General features: G+C 44.8%; 1 protein-coding gene across 1 annotated transcript; it reads left to right on the forward strand.

The window, feature by feature from the left end:
* Positions 1 to 7,558: 7,558 nt before the first annotated feature.
* CLEC3A (C-type lectin domain family 3 member A) lies at positions 7,559 to 25,824 on the forward strand. The gene is made up of 4 exons (XM_061134051.1): positions 7,559 to 7,926; positions 16,041 to 16,384; positions 21,676 to 21,759; positions 24,218 to 25,824. The coding sequence occupies exons 2-4, from the start codon at positions 16,270 to 16,272 to the stop codon at positions 24,610 to 24,612; spliced, it is 594 nt and encodes a 197-aa protein (XP_060990034.1). The 5' UTR covers positions 7,559 to 7,926; positions 16,041 to 16,269; the 3' UTR covers positions 24,613 to 25,824.
* The last annotated feature ends 271 nt before the right edge of the window (positions 25,825 to 26,095 follow it).

Below are 26,095 nucleotides of genomic sequence, written 5' to 3' on the forward strand. Positions count from 1 at the left end.
CAACCCAGGGCTGGAGCCCAGGTCTCCCGTATTACAGGTGGAGACTTTGCCGTCTGGGCCACTAGGGAAGCCCTCACCTGTCCAGGGAGGGGCTCAATGCTGGAGTTTCAGATTCTAAGAGCCTAGGATGGGCTCCCTCATTGTGAATATATTTTTTTAAGCTCCACAGATATTTATTTCTTATGTACACACACCAAGTTGAAAACATTTTTAGATCACTAGGCTATTATCCAATTTTCTGTGTGATGATGATCATTGTTTATGTGGTACTTTAAACTCCCTTCAAATCCATTATTGCCTTTGATCATCACATAACACGGTGCAAGCATAATCTCCATCTTGCAGACAAGGGAACTGGACTCAACAGGTTAATCCTCCAGGGTCACATAGCTCATCAGTGATAAGGCAGGACCCCCAATCCAGGTTCTGACTGATTCCAAATCCCATTGCTTTCTGCTATATTAGGCTGCCCCTGGACCGCTGTTTGGACAAGAGGATGCAGGAGGCCAAGATTAGAGGACTGAGCCTATATAGCCAGCTGCTAACTAGTGTATTTAAAAATTTTATTTAGTAATTGTGAGCATTAATTGAGAAAACACATAATAATTCTCAAAATAGCTGGCATCAGGAAATATTGGAATTTAAGTTCTACGTGGGCAGAGGTTTTGTCTGTGAGTTTCCTCTTGTACCTAGAACCCCTCCCAGTAGGATTCAACTGAAGCTTAACAAACGGACAAGTCTGAAAGCGGTATGCAGACCAGCACCATACTCCAGCCAAAACCAATCAGTGGTCCAGCAAACCAGGTGTGACACATGTCATCTCCCTCCTCCCCCTGCTCTATCTATCCTCCCTGACCCAACAAGCCTTGGGGGAAATGGCATTATCATTCCGGACGAAGCAGTAAGGAGCATGAATCCTAAGTTATGAAGATGAGCCTCAATTATAGCACTAAACTCTGGCCCTGTTTCCAGGAGAATCAATTAATATTTAATCAAGCCCTGTCAGTTAAATAAAAGAAAGGAGAAGCACAATTCCCCTGTCGTGGGATTTACCATTCATAGCAGAACACTCCACTTGCTAAATATCCAACGTCTTGGTTCATTAAGCGGTTATGCCCAACAAGTCAACTGAACATCCCTGGGACAGATTTACAAATAAAAGTCAGTGGAAAACTGAAAAACAATCTTCTTACAGTGGTTTCTATTGATCAGAAATAGCAAAAAATAAGAAAGAAAGAAAGAAACAAGAGAGACTGAGGAGGCATGAGAATGAACTTTGTGGAATCACTTGCTCCAAAACCTGCATCTTTGAGTACGAACCAGATGTGCACTCTAACAAGACACACACGTGTTGTCAAATAACAAACCACCCAAATTACAGTGCCTGTAAGTTCTGTTTTATAACTGCCTTTTCCCTTTTAGAAATATACTACAGGAATTTTCCATGTTGATCAATATTCTTTTACAGCAGAATTTTAAGGATGGCTTAAAAGTCCAGTAGACTAATTCCCCTTTGAGTATTCCCCTTTCAATTTGGGGCATTAGAAAAAATTGTTTTGTTTATTCCTTCTAAACTACTGTCAATAGATGCAAGCCAGAGACTGTTTATCCTTTATTTCCAATAAGGGATACTCAAGGTAAGTACTGGGTTTTTCAACAACAATTCCAGCTATCTGTTATATATTTTGGAGGATGGCCTGGTCACTTTGGGCAGAAACAAATTACAGAAGGAAGCAGGCGTGGTGAATGTGGGTCTTTCAAAAACATCAGACTGTACCCTGGACTTGCTGTCTCCACACCCAAGCAGCCAGGCTCTGGGAACATTTCCTGTCTGGTTTCCACTGGAAGGAACCCTTCAGCAAGGAACGGCATCCAATGCAAATTGGATGTCCCAAGATGAACACTAGACACTCATAAAACACTGACTCCTTCATGTTTACCAGGCTTTCAGAATGGATGTGCAAGTGGTTTCCTGAAAGGAAAGAAAAGCTGGTTCATATTCTAAAGCCCCAAATCTTTGACTCTGAGAATAAGATCAGTATTTTCTGGATGCCAGCACCACTCCCCATTACGCCCAGCCATCTTGCTCCCTAACTTGAAGGACCTCTCTGCACCACTAAGAAAAGATATAAAATTGAAATCCACTTCTTACAGATTTTTTCCTAGTGGGAAAATGGACACACCCTGTTAAAATAGAGCTAAGGATGATGGCACTGGGGCACTATTAGATGATATTATGGTCAGAGAGCGTACAAATACCTGAATCCTGCCTCGACCCACCCAGCCCTCCTCCCCCATGTACGAGGGACAGTGGTGAATGGTTAGAACAGAGCCGGAGGCTCCGACTCTACTACAGAGCACCCCCCAGTGTCCTGAGCCGGAACACAGAAAGCTATCCCAAAATTAAGAGCCTCTGTCTCTCCGTTTGTCTAGATCCACACCTCAGGGCTTTAGGACCATGAGAGGGAATGCTCATAGGAAGAGGCAAACAGAAAGAGCTAGCCATTTCTATGTGGGACCCTTCCAGGAGCTAACAACCCTGAGGCTGAGCCACACGGCCTGATCCGTCCTGAAGCTGACCCGATCCAATCACTGTCCCCGCCTCCTGGGAAGGAGAAAAGTTAAGACCCACTCCTCTTTCCCATGGACATAATCAGCGATACGTATTAAGAATCTTAGAGTATTCAATCCCTTTAGTCCAGCAGTATTGCTAAATATCGTTCTAAGTAAGTGCTTTAAAAGTACTAACTTAAGCTCCACAATAAACTTGCATTTTAAGTACTACTATTGTCCTTTTTAGCTCAAATGGTAAAGAATCTGCCTGAGATGCAGGAGACCAGGATTCGATTCCTGGGTTGGAAAGATCCTCTGGAGAAGGGAATGGCAATCCGCTCCAGTATTCTTGCCTGGAGAATCCCATGGACAGAGGAGCCTGGCGGGCTACATTTCATGGGGTTGCGACGAGTCAGACACGATTGAGTGACTAACACACATCGTCCTTTTTAAAGATGGGGAGACAAAGACGTGGGACAGCTCAGAAGACGGCCCATGACCGGAGAGCTGGTGGCGGAGCCCAGCTGTCAGCCCAGGCAGTCAGGCTCTAGACTGCTGCTAAGCAGCAGACTCTACTGCCTTTCAGTAAATCAGGGACAGAACTGTGCGTCCTAAGACAAGGACTGGATATACAAAAAAAAAGGTTAACACACAAAGATTTCATCTCATCATTATTTACAATAAAGGAAAAACTAGAAATTAAAACAAGTGAAGAAGTTTCACTAAAGTAGGGCACATGAAATACTCAGTTCAGTTCAGTCGCTCAGTCGTGTCTGACTCTTTGCGACCACATGAACCGCAGCATGCCAGGCTTCCCTGTCCATCACCAACTCCCAGAGTTTACTCAAACTCATGTCTTCTGAGTCGGTGATGCCATCCAACCATCTCATACTGTGTCATCCCCTTCTCCTCCTGCCCTCAATCTTTCCCAGCATCAGGGTCTTTTCAAATGAGTCAGCTCTTCATATCAGGTGGCCCAAGAATTGGAGTTTCAGCTTCAACATCACTCCTTGCAATGCACACCCAGGACCGATCTCCTTTAGGATGGACTGGTTGGAACTCCTTGCAGTCCAAAGGCAACAGTCTTCTCCAATACCACAGTTCAAAAGCATCAATTCTTAAATGCTCCGCTTTCTTTATAGTCCAACTCTCACATCCAAACATGACTACTGGAAAAACCACAGCCTTGATTAGACGGACCTTTGTTGGCAAACTAATATCTCTGCTTTTTAATATGCTGTCTAGGTTGGTCATAACTTTCCTGCCAAGGAGTAAGCATCTTTTAATTTCATGGCTGCAGTCACCATCTGCAGTCATTTTGGAGACCAAAATAATAAAGTCAGCCGCTGTTTCCCTATCTATTTGCCATGAAGTGATGGGACCGGATGCTTAGTTTTCTGAATGTTGAGCTTTAAGCCAACTTTTTCACTCTCCTCTTCACTTTCATCAAGAGGCTTTTTAGTTCTTCTTCACTTTCTGCCATAAGGGTGGGTGGTGTCATCTGCATATCTGAGGTTATTGATATTTCTCCCTGCAATCTTGATTTCAGCTTGTGTTTCATCCAGCCCAGTGTTTCTCATGATGTACTCTGCATATAAGTTAAATAAGCAGGGTGACAATATACAGCCTTGACATACTCCTTTTCCTATTTGGAACCAGTCTGTTGTTCCATGTCCAGTTCTAACTGTTGCTTCCTGACCTGCATACAGATTTCTCAAGAGGCAGGTCAGGTGGTCTGGTATTCCCATCTCTTTCAGAATTTTCCACAGTTTATTGTGATCCACAGAATCAAAGGCTTTCGCATAGTCAATAAAGCAGAAATAGATGTTTTCCTGGAACTCTCGCTTTTTTGATGACCCAACAGATGTTGGCAATTTGATATCTGGTTCCTCTGCTTTTTCTAAAACCAGCTTGAACATCTGGAAGTTCACGATTCATGTATTGCTGAAGCCTGGCTTGGAGAATTTTGAGCATTACTTTACTAGTGTGTGAGATGAGTGCAATTGTGCGGTAGTTTGAGCATTCTTTGGGATTGCCTTTCTTAGGGACTGGAATGAAAACTGACCTTTTCCAGTCCTGTGGCCACTGCTTAGTTTTCCAAATTTGCTGGCATATTGAGTGCAGCACTTTCACAGCATCATCTTAAAGGATTTGAAATAGCTCAACTGGAATTCCATCACCTCCACTAGCTTTGTTTGTAGTGATGCTTTCTAAGGCCCACTTGTCTTTGAATTCCAGGATGTTTGGCTCTGAGTGATCACACCATCATGATTATCTGGGTCATGAAGATCTTTTTTGTACAGTTCTTCTGTGTATTCTTGCCACCTCTTCTTAATATCTTCTGCTTCTGTTAGGTCCATACTGTTTCTGTCCTCTATTGAGCCCATCTTTGCATGAAATGTTCCCTTGGTATCTCTGATTTTCTTGGAGAGATCTCTAGTCTTTCCCATTCTATTGTTTTCCTCTATTTCTTTGCACTGATCACTGAGGAAGGCTTTCTTATCTCTCCCTGCTATTCTTTAGAACTCTGCATTCAAATGGGTATATCTTTTCTCTTCTCCTTTGCTTTTCTCTTCTCTTCTCTTCACAGCTGTTTGTAAGGCCTCCTCAGGCAGCCATTTTGCTTTTTGCATTTCTTTTTCTTGGGGATGGTCTTGATCCCTGTCTCCTGTACAATGTCACAAACCTCCGTCCACAGTTCATCAGGCACTCCGTCTATCAGATATTGTCCCTTAAATGTATTTGCGACTTACACTGTATAATCATAAGGGATTTGATTTAGGCCATACCTGAATGGTCTAGTGGTTTTCCCTACTTTCCCCAATTTAAGTCTGAATTTGGCAATGAGGAGTTCATGATCAGTCATGATCAGAGTCAACACCCAGTCTTGTTTTTGCTGACTGCATAGAGCTTCTCCATCTTTAGCTGCAAAGAATATAATCAATTTGACTTTATTGTTGGCCATCTGGTGATAGTCTTCTCTTGTGTTGTTGGAAGAGGGTGTTTGTTATGACCAGTGTGGTCTCTTGGAAAACTCTATATAGCTTTTGCCCTGCTTCATTCCATACTCCAAGGCCAAATTTGCCTGTTACTCCAGGTGTTTCCCGACTTCCTACCTTTGCATTTTAATGTATCCATTAAAACAGTGTGTAATAACTTGGGTCATTGGGTTGTTGCAGACGCACACGAGGCTTCTCAGGGTTTCTCTGAGCTATCAGCCAGCGTCCTCCTGCCCCTATAATATTAGGGGAGAATCTGGAGGCCAGGTTCCTGCCGAGGGTCTGAGAAAACTCAGTAAATGGACAATCAGCCTCACTCTGAGACAAAAACTTCAGCCCAGGGTTAGAATCACTCAACATCCCCACCTACTTAATGAGCACTGTTAGCACTTGCCACCGGGCAGGCACTGTTCTAAGTATTTTCTGTGCTGTGACGAATTTAATCCCTACCTAAGAGGCAGGTGCTGCTGTTCCGCCTTCTCTTGCAGCAACGACACACAGTGAAAAGTCAAAGCTGGGACTCAAACCAAGGCCGTTTGGTTCCAGAGTCTGTGGCCTTCACAGCCCCTCCCAGCACAGAGCTTGCGGTGGGGCCGCCCCCGGTCAGCAGCCTGCTGGCATGGATGCGTGTGGCCCTGTGGCCAGCACATTCCTGCACCAGGAGTGAGGTCTGTGCAGCACTGTGGGGCTGGATCTGGGTGGCATAGGGGATGAGGGAGAAGCCCGGCCCGGGTGGGAGCCTGCGGATGGAGGGCCAGATCCCCCTGTCCTCTTGCACACCAACACATCCTCCCCATCTAACCCAGCACACAAGTGGAGACCTATGCAGGGTGTACGGAAAAATCTCTGTACCTCTCAGTCAATTTTGCTGTGGACCTAAAACTCCTCTTTCATAAAAAGTCTATTTAAAAAATTAACTTTTTAATCTCTACTTAGCTGCAGTCTGGCTTCCATGTCTAATGCATTACAGAAATTGCTTCAAGTCATTTTCTTACTCCCAAGACCAGTGTTTATTTTAGTCTTTTTTCTATTTTGCTTCTCTGACCTTTTTGCCAGTTCTTTCTCTCTCTTCCCTAGGAAACGTCATCTGAGACTTTTAAAACGCGGTCTGTTGACTCAGCAGAGGAAATGCAGGTTTTCTCTGGCTTTTCTGGCCCCTGAAGCCCTTTCCTGTCTCTTCTTACCCCGTCAACATCTGGGACCCAATTGACTTGTCTCTGATTCTACTCTTTTCACCATCTGAGTATCCTGGCTTCATCTCCGTCATCAATTTCTCACTATTAACATGTCTTTGATTCTCTGTTAACAAATGATTGATGTGCTCAAGGAGCTCTCTTTTTCTACCTCATTCAAGTGTCCAACTATCATTTCCAGTCATCAATGAGACAGACGCAGCTGAGTGTCCCATGAAAACCTTAAGACTGACTCGTCCAACATCAAACTGGTTTTCTCCCCCTCCATCTGTTTCCCTGGTGGCTCAGCTGGTAAAGAATCCGCCTGCAAAGCAGGAGACCCCGGTTCCATCCCTGGGTCGAGAAGATCTCCTGGAGAAGGGATAGGCTACCCACTCCAGTATTCTGGCCTGGCGAATTCCCTGGACTGTATAGACCGTGGGGTTGCAAAGAGTCGGACACGACTGACTTTCATGTCTTCACCATCTGCCTCTTCTCTTCCTCACAATCACTCAGAGTCAAAAGAAGTATAAGTAACGCCTTGCCCCTATAATCCACCCAGCTTTTTTTCCTTTTCCTATTCTTTCTGAGAATCAGATCCCATGGACCTAGTTTCCTCTGGTTACCCACTGAGGGTTTCAGTGTCAGGCAGCATGTGCTGGAAAAGTGACCTCAAACGCCATCCTTTTTATGTCATCTCAACCAACAGGAACAGCTTGACTGTTTACTCAAGCCCACGGAACGGGTACACGAGGTGACTGGACTTCGGTCACTAAGTTTCCGCCAGTAAGATGTCATGGATTTAAAGTTGGGAACTGAGCTAATTTTCCAGAAAGGCGGGCCTTCTCAGAGGGTCACCCTGCAACCTGCTGTCATCTTGCTTGGAGCACAGGCGGAGTCACAAGCCCCTGAACTCCGAGGGAGGATAAGGGCCTCACTGTTGCCCGCCCCCAAGGCTGAGCACGATCTCCATGGAGCCCACCCTGGGAGACCCACAGAGAGGAGCTGTGAAGGCTCTGCCCGCTGTGGACCCGCCTTGTCCTCAGCGGGCGGGAGGGGAAGACTGACTTATTTGTGTTCTCAAACTGCCCTGGCAGCAGGGCCAGGCACAGCTCACAATAAATCTGGACCATCGGTACACCTAAGAAAAACAGACTGACAAACCAATGTTTGCTTCCATGAAAAGTGCTCTGTTTGCTACAGTGAGTACTTGGAGGATGGGACGGCGGCGGGGGTAGCCAGGGCGGGGGGCAGGGTGGGTGACTTCAGGGTGAAGTCGTTAAAAGCTGGGACAGTGTAATAATAACGAATAATTTATTAACAGCAAGCCCGCATATGAAATCTCTCTTCTGTATCAGCCACTCTGTTGATTGCTTCTAGGGCATCTTTTTAATCTTTCCAATCATGTTGGCATATAGTCATTATGGTCCCCAAATTACAGGAGCGTGTGGATCAGAGAGGTTAATGAGCTGGCCCAAATCACAAAGCGAGCAAATGAGCGAGCCACCACAATTCACCCCCAGGTTGGGGTGAGATCGTCTGCACACTTTCCACGACTGCACGCCGGCGTGGGAAGCAAGGACACAGTGAGGTGTCTGTCTGGGGCCAAGGATGCGGTGGCCTCAGCCACCATCTGAGAGGCTCCACACGGAGGCAGGGTGGATAGAGCCAGAACACTCAGTCCTGCAAGAGGGGAGGGAGCTGGTTGGAAATGAGATCACACACCACACACTGGCCCAGAGGAGTGACTCCCACAGGCCCGGGGCGGAGCAGAGGGACTCGGCCTCGGGAGGGGCCATCCAACCAACATCAGGGAGAATCCCGGGAGCTTGGGGCAATGGTGGAATAGTGGCAAATGGGCAGGAGAGATAGAGCAACCTCAGGGGCCTTCATGAACTAAACTGGGGCAGGCATCCAAGAAAGAAAGCTGGCCACAACAGATGGGAGAAGGCATGGAGGAAGGAACGGCAGGACTTTCTAGCGGAAGAACCAGCTGCCCTGCTGGGTAGTGAGTCCTCCGTCATGAGAAGCATTCAAAGTAGATTGGACAGGGACTCATGCCTCAAGTTCAAATATATGACTACAAGTGTCTCCTAAACTTGAGATTCCATTACCCCAACTTTACCAGAAATTTTCACACTGATCTCCTAGGTAAGCCCGTGAAGCCCGAAGTCCCCCTTCACCGCCAGGTGGGCCTCACCCGCTGCTGATTCCTGAGCGGGAGAGCCCCGTTTGACGGACGCTTAGAAACCAAGGGTGCTAAGAAAAACCGTTTCACTAAGACTAGGTCTCATCTTCTACAAGACAAGGATAACAATGCCTTCCTTACTGCGTGCATGCAAGTGTGCTAAGTCGCTTCGGTCATATCCGACTTTTTGTGACCCCGTGGACTGTAGCCCGCCAGGTTCCTCTGTCCATGGGATTCTCCAGGCAAGAATACTGGAGTGGGTTGCCATGCTCTCCTCCAGGGGATCTTCCCAACCCAGGGATTGAACCTTCATCTCATATGTCTCCTGCAATGATGGGCAGGTTCTTTACCACTAGCCCCACCTGAAAAGGCCCTTCCTTACTGTATTTAGGTAAAAAAAAAATCTTATCACAATAGTTCAGATAAGATTGTGTGTTGCATGCTCAGTTGTGCCTGACTCTGTTGCAACCCCATGGGCTGCCAGGCTCCTCTGTACATGGGATTCTCAAGGCAAGAATACTGGAGTGGGTAGTCACTGCCTTCTCCGGGGGACCTTCCTGACCCAGGGATTAGATAGGATTGAAGGAATATAAATCACTCATCTCTTTACTCCAAACCCTCTTGGTTGGATCATTTCATGCAATGCACGTTTGTAAGTGTCCACGAAGCATCAGCCAGTTTTGAGGCTCCAAAATTGTGCTATCCAACCTGGCAGCTACTAGGTGCAAGTGGCCACTGAACACTTACATCAGACGGCGCAGGTCTAGGAAACCAGAAGGGAACAGGACAGGGTCCTTGTCCGAGATAACACACGTGGGGGAGACAAACACAAGATAAGCATAAAGTGTGTAGAAGTCCTTAGATAGAAGTATGTTCTGTGCAAGAACAAATGGGACCAAATCTGTATGTAGGGCTGGGGTTGGGACAGGGCTGGTGCCTCAAGCATCTATATGACATGAGTGAGGGAAGCGCTTTCATCCATCACCTGTTGTGACAAGTTGTGGCTTGGATGTTTTATACACATGCTCTGGTTTTCTCAACCATTCCACAAGACAGATGAAGAAACCAAGGTTCAGAGAGTTGACAAAGTCTGACCATTGTCATATAACTAACAACTTTTATGAAATTTTTTTTTTTTTTTTTTTGGTCATGCCATGCAGCCTGTGGGATCTTGGTTCCCCGAACAGGAATCGAACTTGCGCCCTTGCAGCAGATGCACAGAGTCTTATCTGCTGGACCCCCAGGGAAGTCCCAGATCTGAAGTTTTAACCCCAAAACTGTCAGTGGCCTTGCTCTTTCTCTCTGTCCAACGCTGGAGCCTTTACTGTCTCCAGAGCTGTCCCCAGCCTCCTCTTCAGAGTCCAGGGCCACGGGCCCCAGCCACAGACAGGAGCCCTGCATAGGAAGAGGGCAGCTTGCACACCCACCATCACCAGCACCCCCACACAGCCCAGCTTTGCTCCTGCTATTCCCATGTTCATTCCATCACTGCCCCCGAGTGTTGCCCCAGGTTCTGAATGCAGCCCTCGCGTGTGTTCCACCCTGAGGATGAACAGCAAACAGCAACAGGGCCAGATGGACATTTGCTAGAATATGATCCTCGGAAAAACAGCCTGAAGCGACTTTAAAATAGCAACACACCAGTGACACTGGGTAACCAGGGGACCTGTTGTAAACAGCAACTTAATAAAGAAAATAAAGCCCTGGTGACAGTTTTAAAATCCTCACCAAACACTTTGGGACTAAAGGCAATATTTTTATAGCTCCTATTCCCTGGCTATAAATGTCGGCTTTTTCTTAAATAGCCCTTTCAGAGGCCCAGGTGTAGCCCAGGGGACAAGCTGATGACAACATGCTGCTCCACAAAAGAGCAATTGTTCAGCCTCCAAGAAAACCCAGCGAGTCCTGTCTTTCCCAAGGGCCAGGTTGGGGAGGGCCAGATCCACCCCCGTCCGCCCCGCCCGCCTCGTTACTTTGATGTGTGTGTGGCTCATAACAGGCTTCTTTCCAGATCACTGTCATTTCTCTTCCTGCTTTTCCTTTGGCAGTCTTGAGGGGTGGGGGTCCACCTCAAGGGGTGGGCCATGTCTCATGTGAATCACACTGGGGACAGGGACACAAATCCTTACCTTGAGAATATCCTTAGATCCGACTCTCCCCCTACCCCCACCCTCCACCTCTTCTAGCCGATCGTGCAGACGTTGAGTTTCCACTGTTTTCCCCTGGACCGGGCGTCTCTCCAGGAGGAAAGGAAAGTTCCCATCCCTGTCTGGTCTCAAGGCCAAGCACCTGCAATGTCCCCAGTGCTGAGACGGGTGGTTTCTTAGCATGACTCCAGGTGTTATTCCTCCAAATAAGAGCCTCGGGCTCTTTGCTCTTCCATGAGTTGAAATGCTGTTTCCTGGGTCAAGTGCCTTGCTATGGGAGCCTCAGAGGAGAGGCGGGAAGGCAGGGAAGCAAAGCAAAACTGTCCTGCCAAACATGAGTAAATGTTTATTGAGCAAATACTACACCACGTGCAAAGTTGAGTCAGTTCGACCCAGCCCCAGCCCTCTGGGAGTTTACAGACTAGCTGGTGAGCCTGACATCCTGCAGGAGATCCATGAAGTAAAAATATTTAGCAATAAGTTCCAAATTGTGATAAGGGCTATAAAGGAAGCAGAGTCCTTTGGTGGAGAAAACAGGGCAGGACCTTCCTAGACTGTGCAGTTAGAGAAGACGTGTCTGGGAGTTCAGACCTGGAAACAGGAAGCCATACACTAAATGTTCCTGATCTGGGCACATGCCAAGTTTGGGAAGGGATGGCATGCATGTGCACGTGCATGCTCAGCTGCTTCATTCATGCCCGACTCTGCAACCCCATGGACTGTAGCCCGCCTCTGGCATGGACAGGCTCATCTGTCCCTGGGAATCTCCAGGCCAGAAGACTGGCATGGGTGGCCATGCCCTTCTCCAGGGGGTCTTCCCAACCCTGGGACTGAAGCCCCATCTCTGCCTTGGCAGGTGGGTTCTTTACCCACTGAGCCACCTGGGAAGCCCTAGGATGGGACAGGGTGACAGGAAAAAATATATGTGGAAAGGAATGGTGGGGTGGATGGAGGAATTGAAAATAAGTCAAGGCTGAAAAAAGGTCTCGATGACTGGAGAAAGTCAGCAGGAAGAACCAGGTAAGTTCTTGCCAGGTAAGAGGGCCTTGGAAACTACGGCGAGAAGTCTAAGCTTCCATGGAAAAATGTGGAGGGTTTTCAGTAGGAGAGTGAAGATCATATCAGTGACCTGTGGCTAGTTCCTGTGGGTTGGGCGGGAGCCCAGCCTCATCTCAGGGATGAGACGGGCTAGGGTGGAGCTCTTAGTGACTTGGGGCGGGATGACGGCAGGAGAGACAAAGGCATGTGGAGGCAGGAGCCACAGCAGCATGTGCTGTTGACCAGGTTGTGGAGAGGGGTGTGGAGGGCAACAGTGAGTGCCAGTTGCTCCAAGACGACACCCAGGTTTTGGAACTGGCGCATGATGGAACATTAACTCTGATACGGGGGGCTCAGGAAGAATGGGACCTTTTAAAATTCACGGGGGAATCCCCTGGTGGTCCAGGGGTTAAGAAGACTCAGCAGTTTTATAGTGGTGGCCTGGGTTCAATCCCTGATCTGTGAACTAAGATCCTGCAAGCCTTGAGGTTTGCAGAAAAACACACAGAAAAACAAATAAATGAAAGTAAATTTAAAAAACCATGGGACATGAATAGGAAAAGAATGCAGAACTGCATTTAAAGCATCATGAGTTTAAGCTGTCTTTGGAGATCCAGCTGGAAGCATTGCATGCGCAGCAGAGCTGTGAGGCTGAAGGAGGAGTTCCAGGTGGAGAGGTAAGAGTGGAGAGCCCCAGACAGAGCCTGAAGCCTGGAGAAGGAACACGGCCATCTCAGGAGTGGGTGCAGGAGATCAGGGCAGACAGGAGGGAGTCCTAAGCCGTCTCAGGCAATAGCAGTGAGGAAGAGGTGAATACTCAAATATTTAATTAGAACAACAATTGTGTGCTTTCATGAAACTATCCTCCACGCTACTGTAATGGTGGCTGCATTTATTTGCCCAAACCTGCTGAACTCGCCAAGAGAAAAAGTGAATCCTAATATAAACTACAGACTTCAGTTAATAACATGAGCTTCCCAGTTGGCGCTAGTGGTAAAGAACCTGTCTGCCAAAGTGAGAGATATAATGAGACATGGGTTCGATCCCTGGTTTGGGAAGATCCCCTAGAGGAGGGCATGGCAACCCACTCCAGTATTCTTGCCTGGAGACTCCCATGGACAGAGGAACCATACCACACACACATGCAAGGTGGTAATAATAAGAGAAACTGGGGCTGTGGGGCAGGGTGGGAAGAGGAGATCTATGGGAATTCTCAATAGTCTCTGCTCAATTTTTCTGTAAATCTAAAAGTGCTCCAGATATCAATGAACTTATTTATAAAACAGAAAGAGACTCACAGACATAGAAAACAAACTTACAGTTATCAAAGGGAAAAGGAGATAAATTAGGACTTTGGGATTAACATACACATACTACTCTGTAGAAAATAGATAACTACTATTACTACTGTATAGCACAGGAAACTATACTCAAAACCTTGTAATAACCTATAATGGAAAAGAATCTGAAAAAGAATATATGTATGTTTACTGAGGGCTTCTCTTGGGACTCAGATGGTAAAGAATGTGCTTGCAATGCTAGAGACCTGGGTTCGATCCCTGGGTTGGGAAGATACCCTGGAGAAGGGAATGGCAACCCACTCCAGTATCCTTGCCTGGAGAATTCCATGACAAGAGGAGCCTGGTGGGCTACAATCCATGGGGTCACAAAGAGTCAGACACGACTGAGTGACTAACCCTAACTAACATGTATAACCGAACCACTTGAAACTAACACAGAATTGTAAATTAACTATGCTTCAATTAAAATACAAGATGGATGATAAACAATAAACCTGGATTTATTTATGACAAAAAAAAAAACTACTCTAAAAATAGTTTGCTAATTTTAGAAGCAAGCATGGGCTTTCAGATCTGGCTAACAAAAAACAAATCGGGAAGGTGTCAGAGGCTTTCCTGAAAAGGGAAAACAGCTTAAAACAACATGGATTTTTTCTTTTTAAAGATACGTGTTCTTATAAGCCTAGCTTTAGCACAGGACAGACCAAAGACCTAAGAGGAATCATTAGCTATCCACCACTGTTCTGTAACGTGAAGTCTCTTCTCAGAGTAAAGGATTTGAGAAGCTGGCAGAAAGCTTTTGGATCAATCACAAGATAGTTGTAAAACATCGATCCTTTTTCCCTTTTCAAATCAAAACACATGTTCCCCAGATCAAAAGAAATATCTTCTGGGTCAATCAGAAATAGATTTTAAATTCAACTCCCACTCTTGGGACCTGAGTGACACTGAACAAATCCACTTCAATTTTCTGAGGCTCAGTTCCAGTCATCCGTAAAATGCAGAGAATGTTTATACCAGACGCTTGCTGTGAAGACTAAAAACATCTGGCATTACTGTACTATTATAAATTATGTTAAGGAAATTATAGGTATTATTACTATTATCATCATCACTATTATTATTAAGCACTGGACATCACACTGAATGCTTATTGTCATAACTTTGTTGACTCTTTCCAACAACCCTGAAAGTTAGCATCCCTAACTAACCCATTATTAAGATGAGAAAAGATTCAGTGAGGTTCAGTAACTTGCCTAAGATCACACAGCTGCTAAACAGTTGAGAGTAAAATATGAACCCAGCTCGTTTGTTTCCAAGATGCTCTCAGTGGCCTATATATAGACTGCCCACATCAGTACAAGTTTACATTATAAGTAAAATCTTTATTTTTAAACTCACACATTTTATTTCATGCATTATATTATGTTAGACTTTACTACGTCACTGGTCTTACTTGGACGTCAGTATTGTAGGCAGTCTACAAGGTGGCTTCAGCAGGAGGGAAATGAAGATGAATTACACTGGTTTTTCTCACTAAGATTCACAAGAAATTAATCACCCCTTGATTCTTCCTTTATTGTCTCCAAAAGAAAAAAAAAAAAGATACAATGAATTTGATCCTTGGGACCTTCCAAAATCTACAAACCCTGCCCTCCATCTGCACCTGGTCATCCAGATAGTGTCGTCACTTAGTCAGGACGGAGGTCTTTCCCCAGGGTCTAACTTGGTCACACTTCTGGAAGGTCCTTATTTTGTCCTAAGAGTCTACAGTAGCTGTTGCTACTGTTGTTTAGTCACTAAGTCACGTCTGACTCTGCAACCTCATGGATTGTAGCCCACCAGGCTCCTCCGTCCATGGGATCTCCCTGGCAAGAATACTGGAGTGGGTTGCCATTTCCTCCTCCAGAGGATCTTCCCAACCCAGGGATTGCATCCAAGTCTACTGCTTGGCAGGCGGATTCTTAACCACCTGGTAAGTCCCTGGGTCTCAGTACTTTTCCTAAAGCCCATTTATTGTCCAGGTAAGAATAATTACAGCAAGTCTTTCACTCTATTTCTCTGTTATTTCTGTATTTCCTTTGAAAGTGTTTTTTAAGTGTTTGAGATAATTTCACAGGAATAAAGTGTTAGTTGGTAGAGACCTGCGAGATGGTAATGGTTGATATTTTACATTAATTTTTATGGAAAAAATTCAGTCTTTCTTTTCTTTCTAAGGTGTGTTTCCCCAAGAATTTAACTCTTGCTAAACCCACAAAATCCTAATTTTGTGGCCCTTTGACCATCTCCATTACTCCGTGTGACTAAACCCTTCCCAAGCTCCACATGAGCCGTGTAGACACATAAGTGTGTGTAGACACACAGGCGGTGCTCTGGCAGAACGTGCACATACTCCCACACAGTAACTTTGCTAGATGTGCGTATGTCATTGAATGCACTTCTCAGAATATTAAGTGAACCTCAGAGCTCCAAACCAGAGACTTAAATATCAGAGTCTTCACAGAGACCCCATGCTTTCTGGACTTCAGATTGAAAAAAAAAAAAAAGGAAAAAAAAGAAAGAAAGATAAGACTTTTCAGTCCCTTCATAAACTCTGATGTGCTCTGAAAAGGCAAGTCAAGTAGGAAAATTTTTCTTCACAGGAAATTTTTTTTTTAATGCCTCAATGAGACGTGAGAACAGGGGCTTCCTTATGCTGCAGCCAGCAGAGGCACTCAAACATTCCGTCAGCAGGATCCCAGCCAAGCTGCACAGCGCGCTTTTATAAAGCTGGCCCCAGGCATCTCAGGGCAAGATGTGGCTGTGAAGTCTGCTCGGCCCTTGGTACTCCGGAGGCGCTGGCACGGTGGCTGTCAGACTCGCCCCAGAGCCATGGCAAAGAATGGACTTGTAATTTACATCCTGGTTATCACCTTGCTCCTGGACCAGACCAGCTGCCACGCGTCCAAGTTCAAAGCCAGGAAGCACAGCAAACGCCGAGTGAAAGGTAACAGGGTGCCTCTGTCCGCAGAACTCTAGGCTTGCTCAGAGTGGGGAGGAGTTGGACCATGTTCATTTCCAGACTCCCCCAGGAGACCATTTCTGGTGGCAGTACCATGGCTTCATGTGGATGTGGCATTTTCAGGGGACCGAGTGACCTCTTAGTTCTCTGGGGCTGTTTGACGTTTAAAGGAGTCATATGATAGGATTTGGGTTTTGTAGGACAAGAAAGGCTTTTGCAAAAAGACTTTCTGTACTGTATGCCCTTTATCAGGTGAGCTTGGGCCAGAGGATGTCATTAGAGTGTGACAAACTGGATACAGCACCTGCTATTTGGAAACCCGAATCGAGTAGAACAAATCAATTAATAGAGTATACTGTTTCACTCATAGATATTGTACAGCTGTTCAAATTTATCTGCAAGATAACTAGAATCTTATTCAATGTGTAGTAGAGGACAGAGCTACCGGTAATGTGACTTCTGTTTCATCAATAGATATATTTTCATATCCCTGGGAATACAGGGACAGTCTGTATTATATGCTTAAGCTTTTTCATGTCATAGAGAAGTTTTAAGTCTTTCACTTAAAAATATTTCAACACACAAATCATATAACATTTGAAGACATGTTAATGCAAAACAATCTCCAAGCAATCCCAATTTGCAGTGGCTTGCATTGGGTTGAAAAAGTGAAAGTGTCAGTCACTCAGTTGTGTCCAGCTCTTTATGACCCCATAGACTGTAGCCCACCAGGTTCCTCTGTCCTTGGAATTCTCCAGGCAAGAATACTAGAGTGGCTTGCCATTCCCTTCTCCAGGAGATCTTCCTGTCTCAGGGGTTGAACCAGGGTCTCTGGCTTTGCAGGCAGATTCTTTACCACTGAGCCACCAGGGAAGCCCTGAATTGCAAGGGACAGAGATAATGGCAATGTACATGCAACACACTGAAACTAAATCAAAACTAAATCATCAAGAAAGGCGTGGTATGATGTGTATCTCATCCTGAGTTACTCTCATATAGGATATTTCAAGATAAATATTGACACTATTTCCTCATCAATTTCACTTCATTAGTAACAAAACACAAACAATAATATCAACAAAGTTAAAGTCTTGATTTAACACAACACGAATAGCTGGCTGGTGAAAAGGGAGCTTCTCTTGTTGGGTCATGTTTTTAAGATTATGAAGTGCCCTACTTTAGGTCTGATGTAAGGTTTTTTTTTTTTTCTTTTTTTGATAATTGCTTTATAACACTGTGCTGGCCTCTGCCATACATCACCATGAATCAGCCAGGTATACATATGTCCCCTCCCTTCTGAACTCCCCTCCAATGGCCCACCCCAACCCGTCCCTCTTAAATGGAATTTTTTTTCTTAATGAAATACTACACTTCTCTGTTCCCTCCTTTAAAGAGAAATTAAAACATTTCTCATGAGCGATGAAGTATCTGGTGGAAGATGAGGACAGGGGAAGGAAGGGGAAAGATGTGGCATTTCTTCTGGGTGATGCGGCATGTTTTGTAGCCAGCATCTCTTTACCATGAAGAAGGAGTGGTCAGCTGGTGACCACCCAGCAGGGATGTGGGGAGGGGTATGAATATGTGAATGTGTGTGTGTGTTCCTGAAATAACTGCAGTTCAGGGCATTATATTCTATCCTCCAAGGCACACACACACAAGCGTACACACATGCTTTTGTTTGCTTTTTAACCGACTGGGTCCAATCCTAGATATCATCCTTCCAAAGCAGTTTTGCTCCTTTTTTGCTGTGAGATCCAAGAAAGTAGATTCTATAATACGCGAAGCCATTACCCTAAACCTCTTAAACAGTTCTTTTCCCCCATACATTTTAACTGCCTGAAAATAATACCAAATCTTATGAAATCAAAAGCAAAAGTCATTTTTTTTCTCTCTCAATTCTTTCCATAGAATTAACCATGATTAACTGCTAAGAGATAATATTCCCAGAGTTTTCTTTGATGCCCAATTAAAAATTGATTTGTTGTTGTTTAGTTTTTAAGTTGTGTCTGACTCTTTGCGACCCCATGGACTGTAGCCCCACCAGCCTCCTCTGTCCATGGGATTTTCCAAGCAAGAATATTGGAGTGAGTTGCCATTTCCTTTTCCAGGGGATCTTCTCAACCCAGGAAACAAACCCGAGTCTCCCACTTGGCAGGTGGATTCTTTACTACTCTGCTACCCGGGAAGCCCTACTTTTAACAAAATAAGTGTTGGCTATCTAAAGTACTTGGCAGACTAATTGATTTTATCTGTTAACTCTTGGATAACCTCACACATAAGGCATTCCTCAGCCCTTTTAAAAGCTGCGTAACATTCCATGTGAGAATAGGTTATGGCTTATTTAATCTGTTCTTTCCTGGTGAACTTTCATGTTCATCATATCTATCTCTTTTTGATCCAGTGCCTCAGTGAATTGCTTTGTACACAGATACTGATCCCCATGCTAGAATATCATGATGATACTTCTCTAGAAGTAAAATTGTAAGTTAATTACACTACCTGTCTTTCAAAACGGTAGCATGAACTCGTGTTCTCAACTTCAGTATACGAGAGCACCCACTGAGTTTCTCTTGTGGCTCAAAAGTTAAAGAATCTGCCTGCAGTGCAGGAGACCCAGGTTTAATCCCCGGGTCAGAAAGACCCCCTGGAGAAGGAAATGGCAACTCATTCCAGTATTCCTGCATGGAAAATCCCAAGGACAGAGGACACTGGTGGGCTACACTCCAAGGAGTCTCAGAGTCAAACGCAACTGGGCGACTAACACCAACAAACACCTTGACAACCTGACCCATCACCAGTTTAAGCTGTGCTGGCTTAACAAACCCCAAAAAGACTTTTAATTTGCATCTCTTTGCTTATTAACGAGGTTGAGATATTTTTTCGTGTATTTACTGGTCATTTCTTCCAGCAATTATTTTTGCATTCTTATCCTGTACCTATTTTTGGAGAACAACAATAATAAAATGAAAGGGAGCCTTTAAAACACAAAACCAAAAAACTCAAAATGGTAATTGAGTGATTTAGCTCCAAAAACAAGTTTCTCCTGCTATTCACTTCACAGGCCTCAACAAATTAGGTTGAACAATGCAAGTTATGTTGTAGCAATGAATTAAATATAATCTCTATTTAGTGAAATAGTTGTTCCCTGTATTCATTTTGACAAGACACAACCACATTTCTCACAAAGGGCAGAAGCAGACTTCAAGCCACCTGGATAACGATTTCCATAATGGTCTCCCAGGAGCCTAATATTAATTCATGTGTCTTCATGTTAATTACAATGTTTACAACTCCCCTGTGGAGGCCATTTACTTAAATAGTGTGGAGCAGGAAGCTGAGAGGAACTGCGGTGACATTTGTCTGGCTCACAACTTGTAACCTGGAAGAAAACTTAGCAGTCTTTGCAAGTCTGGCCCCCAACAGCCACTGGCTTTGCATACTGAATGTACCCCTATATTTATTCTGGATTGAATGGTCCCATTGAGGAAACCCTTGAGTTATTGTGCTTCTCAGCTGAGCTACTGGATGCCTTGAGAATGGTTGTCCATGCCTGGATACCCCAGAAGGCATTTCCTAACCCGAATGTGGAAACACCTGACTGGCAAAGCACATGTTTAAGGGGAAAATGAATCAGCCATGCTTGGATACTGGCCTGTCCTGAAAACACCCAAGACAGAACACAGATTCTCCATGTGGTATCCCCACAAAGAGGCAGCTGCGAACAGCCATATCAAGCTTTAAGCATCTTAGCTGCTTGAGGCTACGTACTAGGGACCAAGCAGGTAAAGGTGATCACTGTCCAGAAGCAGACGGGAGGCGTGGAAAGAGAACAGATTTGAAGACAGCAGGATTTGAATCCCAACTCTGCACCTTACTAGCTGGGTGATCTTTGACAGGTTAATTCAGTTTTCTGTGCCTCTCTTTTTTCCTGAAATGATATTGTCTATTTCATAGTAACATTGAAAGAATTAAGCTCCTGGTACACAGTGTATGGTGGCTTTAATATTTTTAAATGTGTATTAAGATTTATTATAATTCCTGCTTTTGAAGAGCTCACAAGTTGTCAGTTTCTAAGACACTGCCCATCAGGTCTGGATTTTTGATTAGTCAAAGTTACTAATTTCCTACTCCTTACTTATACCCAAGGAAAGCCACGAAGATTAGCCTAATCAGGGGACATCCAAGACTAAGTAAATTGCTAGTCCTTAACACAGAAGCATTTTTATAGGGCTCGTTATCACTGCCTTTCCATACTTCTCCATGAAAATCACTTAAATCTGCTAAGACCCATTATACCTGGAGCATCAGTTAAGTAGGGGTATTGAGGACAGGGGACTTGGAGACCCACTTAAGTCTGAGTATGAGTTCTACCACTTACTTGCCAGTTTAGCTTATTGAGTTCATTCTCATTCTTCAATGGGAATCTCATTTTCCTCCATGCCTAACTATCTTTGAAGAGTAAGTGAAAATAACATGAAAGTATTCTGTATGCCATCGTGTGCCATTATTCACTCAATAAATATTATGAAATTGATTATGTGCCAAGCATCATGTGTAGCATCAGGAATACCATGGACAACCAGAGAGGTAAAACTAAGTAAGTAAAGAAACATGATTACAGACTGGAGAAAGTGTGTGGAAGAAAAATAAAGGTTCAAGGAAAGAGACCTGCCAGGGAGATGTAGAGAGGGTGATCAGCAAGTCTTCTCAGAAGAGGAGATGTTTAAGCTTGATAAGAAGATGAATAGGGAGGTCCCTGGCAGTCCAGTGGTTAAGACTCCACGCCTCCAGTGCAGAGCGTGAGAGTTTGTTTGATCCTTGGTTGGGGAACTAAGATCCCACATGCTGTGGGGCCAAAATGAAATAAAACTGCAGTCTTAAGAAAAAGAAAAAGGACAAGACCTGGGCCAAGAGGGTTCCAGGCAGACAGAACACACTCGAAGGGTCCTGAGATGAGGCAGCTTGTTCTAGAATGCATGGAAAATCAACCAGTCTGAAGTCTAGTGACGGAGAGTGAGTCACACAGGATAGGGCTGGAGAGATACACAGGTGCCCCACCTCGCAGAAGAAACTTCCAGTATTATTACCCCACCAAACCCTTACAAATCTTCCTGAACAACTTGCTTTCATTCACTGTTGTTCATGTACTCTGGGTTCAGTTTCATCAAAATCACCCTCAGCTTACGTTCTGTATTCTGAAACTTTATCTTATTTACTTTATTTTAATCATATTTTTTTAATTCATCCTACCCCACCCCACTCTAACAAATCCTCAGAAAAGGATGGAGACTTGAAGATTCAAGTGGAAAAGCTCTGGAGAGAAGTCAATGCCCTGAAGGAAATGCAAGCCCTGCAGACAGGTGAGACTCGTCTTATCTCAACAAGATAGGAAAAGAAATTGTGATTAGCCAGCAACTCAAACCACATTGAGAGTATATATCGTTCTAGGTAACATTAACAAAAGAGAGAGAGAGAGAGAGACATTGACAAGTCAGAGATGCGTCCAGGACCAAGGATTAAAAAGCTGGGAGGATGAATGTTTTGGGAAATCAGCTTGATTTTCCACTTCCTTCACCTCTCAATGAGTGGAATAAAAATCAAACCAGGCATTTCAATAATACCTTTTAGAAGTCCATCCATAATTTTTTTTTTTTTCCTGTGCTGTGCAACATGCGAGATGCCTGATCTTAGTTTCCTGACCTAGGATGGAACTCTTTCCCCCTGCTTTGGGAGCACAGGGCCTTAACCACTGGACCACCAGGAAGTCCCCACAATTCTTCTTCATTAGGCAATGGAAGAAAATTGAAGGAAGTATTAACTAGATACAATAACCAGCATTCCTTAGCTGTTTACTAACATGCTGAGGTCCCCAGGTGACTCAGTGGTAAAGAATCTGCCTGCCAATGCAACAGACCTGAGTTTGATCCCTGGGTCAGGAAGACCCCCTGGAGGAGGAAATGGCAACCCACTCCAGTATTCTTGCCTGGGAGATCCCATGGACTGAGAAGCCTGGCAGACTACAGTCCATGGGGTCACAAGAGTCAGACAGGACTTAGCAACTAAACGACAACAAAATAACCCACTGAGAGCTCAGCCGAGGTGGAACTAAACCCAGGGTCACAGGACTCAGCTCTGGCCACACTGAGTAGGTCAGATGCTCTGGAGAAGAGCCGGGTTAGAACCACAGCTTGCCAGCAGAGGGCAGCAGTGAATGTTCCTTTATCAGAGAGCAGATCTCCCAGCAGCCTATGAAGCTCCCAGGATGCGGAAATGAGAGCCACGCTGGGCAGACTCAGGAACACCCCTGGCTTGCAAGGTTCACATCCTCAGGGAGGAATACTGTTATAGCCACTCCAAAGGCAGAGCTTCGAGGGTCCCAGAAGGGAGCTGCCCAATTACAATAGTTAACGCCTTCAAGGAAGACCAAAGTTATGGCTTTTCCATCAGCTATTTATGGCCCCCAGGGCTCCCCAGGGGGCTCAGTGGTAAAGAACCCACCTACTGTGCAGGAGACATGGAAGACATGGGTTCGGTCCCTGGGTCAGGGAGATTCCCTGCAGAAGGAAACAGCAACTCACTCCAGTCTTCATGCCTAGGAAACCCCATGGGCAGAGGATCCTGGAGGGCTGCAGTCCATGGGGTCACAAAAGTCAGACCACCTGAGCGATTGAGCACGGCACATTGATAGCTCCCAGGCCAGCCGTATGTTACCAGTCTTGAGCCATTCTGACCCTAATCAACATTGCCTAGTTACACTGCCGGCAGGGCTCTTTATCAAGTTTCCCGGGGAACAGAATTAGAAAGTTAAAGGAAGGTCAAATGCCTTTGCAGAAGGGGAAAGAGCTTGGTTAACCCTTCAGCCATAGTTGGGGGCTATAATACTTTATAAACATCAACACAGTTCAGTCGCTCAGTCGTGTCTGACTCTTTGCGACCCCATGGACTGCAGCACGCCAGGCTTCCCTGTTCATCACGAACTCCCGGAGCTTGCTCAAACTCATGTCCATCATCAACACATTACTCCTTCAGTAATTTATGAGACAGACGCTGCTATAATTCTTCTCAGTTTACAGATGAGGAAACGGAGGCATGGGGAAATTAAATAACTTGTCCAAGGCTAACACAGCTAGTAAATATCAGAACTGACACCAAGCTGAGGCACTGCAGCCTGAAGCCTGACTCTCCAATGCTATGCCTTAGAGCTATCTTTATATTTGGCTCATACCCTGGATAAGATAAACAATATTTAGCTCATTGTTATCTGCTGTGGGCTCAGTTATCTGCTGTGATCTTACATGCAAGTAAGTCACCTTCTTACATACTAACAACTCTTTTAAGCTTCATTATATTCTGTGCTCTGTTGCTTCAGTCACGTCTGACTCTGTGACCCCGTGGACTGTAGCCCACCAGGCTCCTCTATCCATGGGATCCTCCAGGCAAGAATACTGGAGTGGGTAGCTATTTCCTGCTCCAGGGAATCTTCAGGACCCAGGAACTGAACACGTGTCTCCTGCATTGGCCGGCAGATTCTTTACCACTGAGCCACAGGGAAACCCCAGGCTTCACTATCCTGATATGTAAGGACATGAGTAATAAAAATCCCACATCATGGGACAGTTGTGATTATGAGATGGGTTCATTTATGTAAAATGCCTGGCTCAGTGCCTGACTCTGTACCAGAGTCTTCATTACACGCTGACTCACCATTATCTCTATGCATCGTCCTTTCCACAACTACTTACTGCTATTGGCCAGGGCCAGTTCTAGATTATTATACTCCCACAGCATGTTAATGTGTCAAATCTCACATCTTTACAGTCTGTCTCCGAGGCACAAAATTTCACAAGAAGTGCTACCTTGCCGCGGAAGGCTTGAAGCACTTCCACGAAGCCAATGAAGACTGCATTTCCAAGGGCGGGACCCTAGTTGTCCCCAGAAGCGCTGATGAAATCAACGCCCTCCGAGACTATGGTAAAAGGAGCCTGCCGGGGGTCAATGACTTTTGGCTGGGCATCAACGACATGGTCACAGAAGGCAAGTTTGTCGACGTCAATGGGCTTGCCATCTCCTTCCTCAACTGGGACCAGGCACAGCCTAACGGTGGCAAGCGGGAAAATTGTGCCCTCTTCTCCCAGTCAGCTCAGGGCAAGTGGAGTGACGAGGCCTGTCGTAGCAGCAAGAGGTACATATGTGAGTTCACCATCCCTCAATAGACCCTTCTCAGGTGCATCTTCCCAGAAGGATCGGTCATGGTTTACAGGCTGATGGTTCTCAAGAATGAGTCAAAATCGTCATAGGGGAGGCTATGTCCCTAGGAATACGAGACAGCCAAGTTTGCTACCAAATTGTATTGTGATTTTTGCCCTCCACGGGGAATGGGGGATCGGAAAATAACCATTCCGTCATGTACACACTGCTCAAGTAGCTTCTGCAAAATGGGCTATTAGACCTTTCTCATTCCTGGTCCCTCTTCTTGTACAGACCAGGTGTGTATTGAAAAGACAATAGTCAGAAAAGCAAGCTGTAGGCTACCTGGAAGATTTTCTGTTAAAGGTTTCGTATGTATTTGAGTGATGAGGTGCTATATAATCCCAAATCTTTTCCGTCTGATGCTCAGTCCGCTCCCTCCTCGTGATAGCATCTTATTAGCCCGTCGCCCTTTGAGTTGCAGCATCCCCTGGTGGGACATGTAACTGCTCCGTCACGTAGATACACAGAAGTCTTGTACAGGTTCTGGTTTAACTCTGTTTTCTTCAAACCCACCCCACTCCTGCCCCGGCCCCCAGTGATATACACATCTTTTTTTTTTAAGTTCCCAGTAAAGATCTGAAAGGAAATGTTAAGGCAGCATATTTAGTCAATTTCCACCCCAGTATTACATTACAGTTTCCAACTTGAATAGGAAAACCTAAGGCAGAACAGAGTAGCAGACTGTACAGAAAAAGAGAAATTTTTTAAGTCTCCTTTTTCCCCTGCTTTAGTGTACCCTTTTTTATGAAATCAACAGTGGATATTATACATCTTTGTTTCCTTTTTTAAAAAACATATTTTACACACATATATATTTTAACAATCATATATTTAAGTCTACTGGAGAAAAATCTATATTTAGATGGAAAGTTGGAAGTTGGATTTAAATAATATTTTTTGAGTTACATGTACATCTAAACTATTTTTTTTATTCTGCCAAGTGCTGCTCCCACTAAATTGTTTAGATTGTGTAATGTAATGTCATTGCTTAATACGAAATTATGAAGTTAAGGCTTGGGGGAAATGGGTTTTTTGGAAGCAAACAATTCTAGGTATATTCTGTTCTTCAAATAAACATCTTTTTTTCCCTTTAAATGTTGAATATGTTTTGGGAACAAAATCCTTCTTTATAAGCTTAATTATGTATGCTTGGAATTAAGCTTTAGTTCTTCACACTGCACAACAATAATAAAGCCTGAATTCTGATCAATGTGAATGTATATGGGTATCGTCTGTAGTTATTCAAACTATGTTGGTTTAAACCAGACTTGAAGAAATTGGGGGAGAAATGCACTAGATTTGATCAAACTGGTGATTTAGATGTACTATAAGGATAGTTTTACTTGAGAAGAAAGAAGTAAAGTGGAGACGGAGGAAGAGCACTTTTAAGAAGTTGTACCTGCCATTGTTTTTGGTTGACCCTGATCAATTTCCTCTTCCAAGGCA

The sequence above is a fragment of the Dama dama genome, chromosome 4, assembly GCF_033118175.1.
Source record: "Dama dama isolate Ldn47 chromosome 4, ASM3311817v1, whole genome shotgun sequence".
NCBI lineage: Eukaryota > Metazoa > Chordata > Mammalia > Artiodactyla > Cervidae > Dama > Dama dama.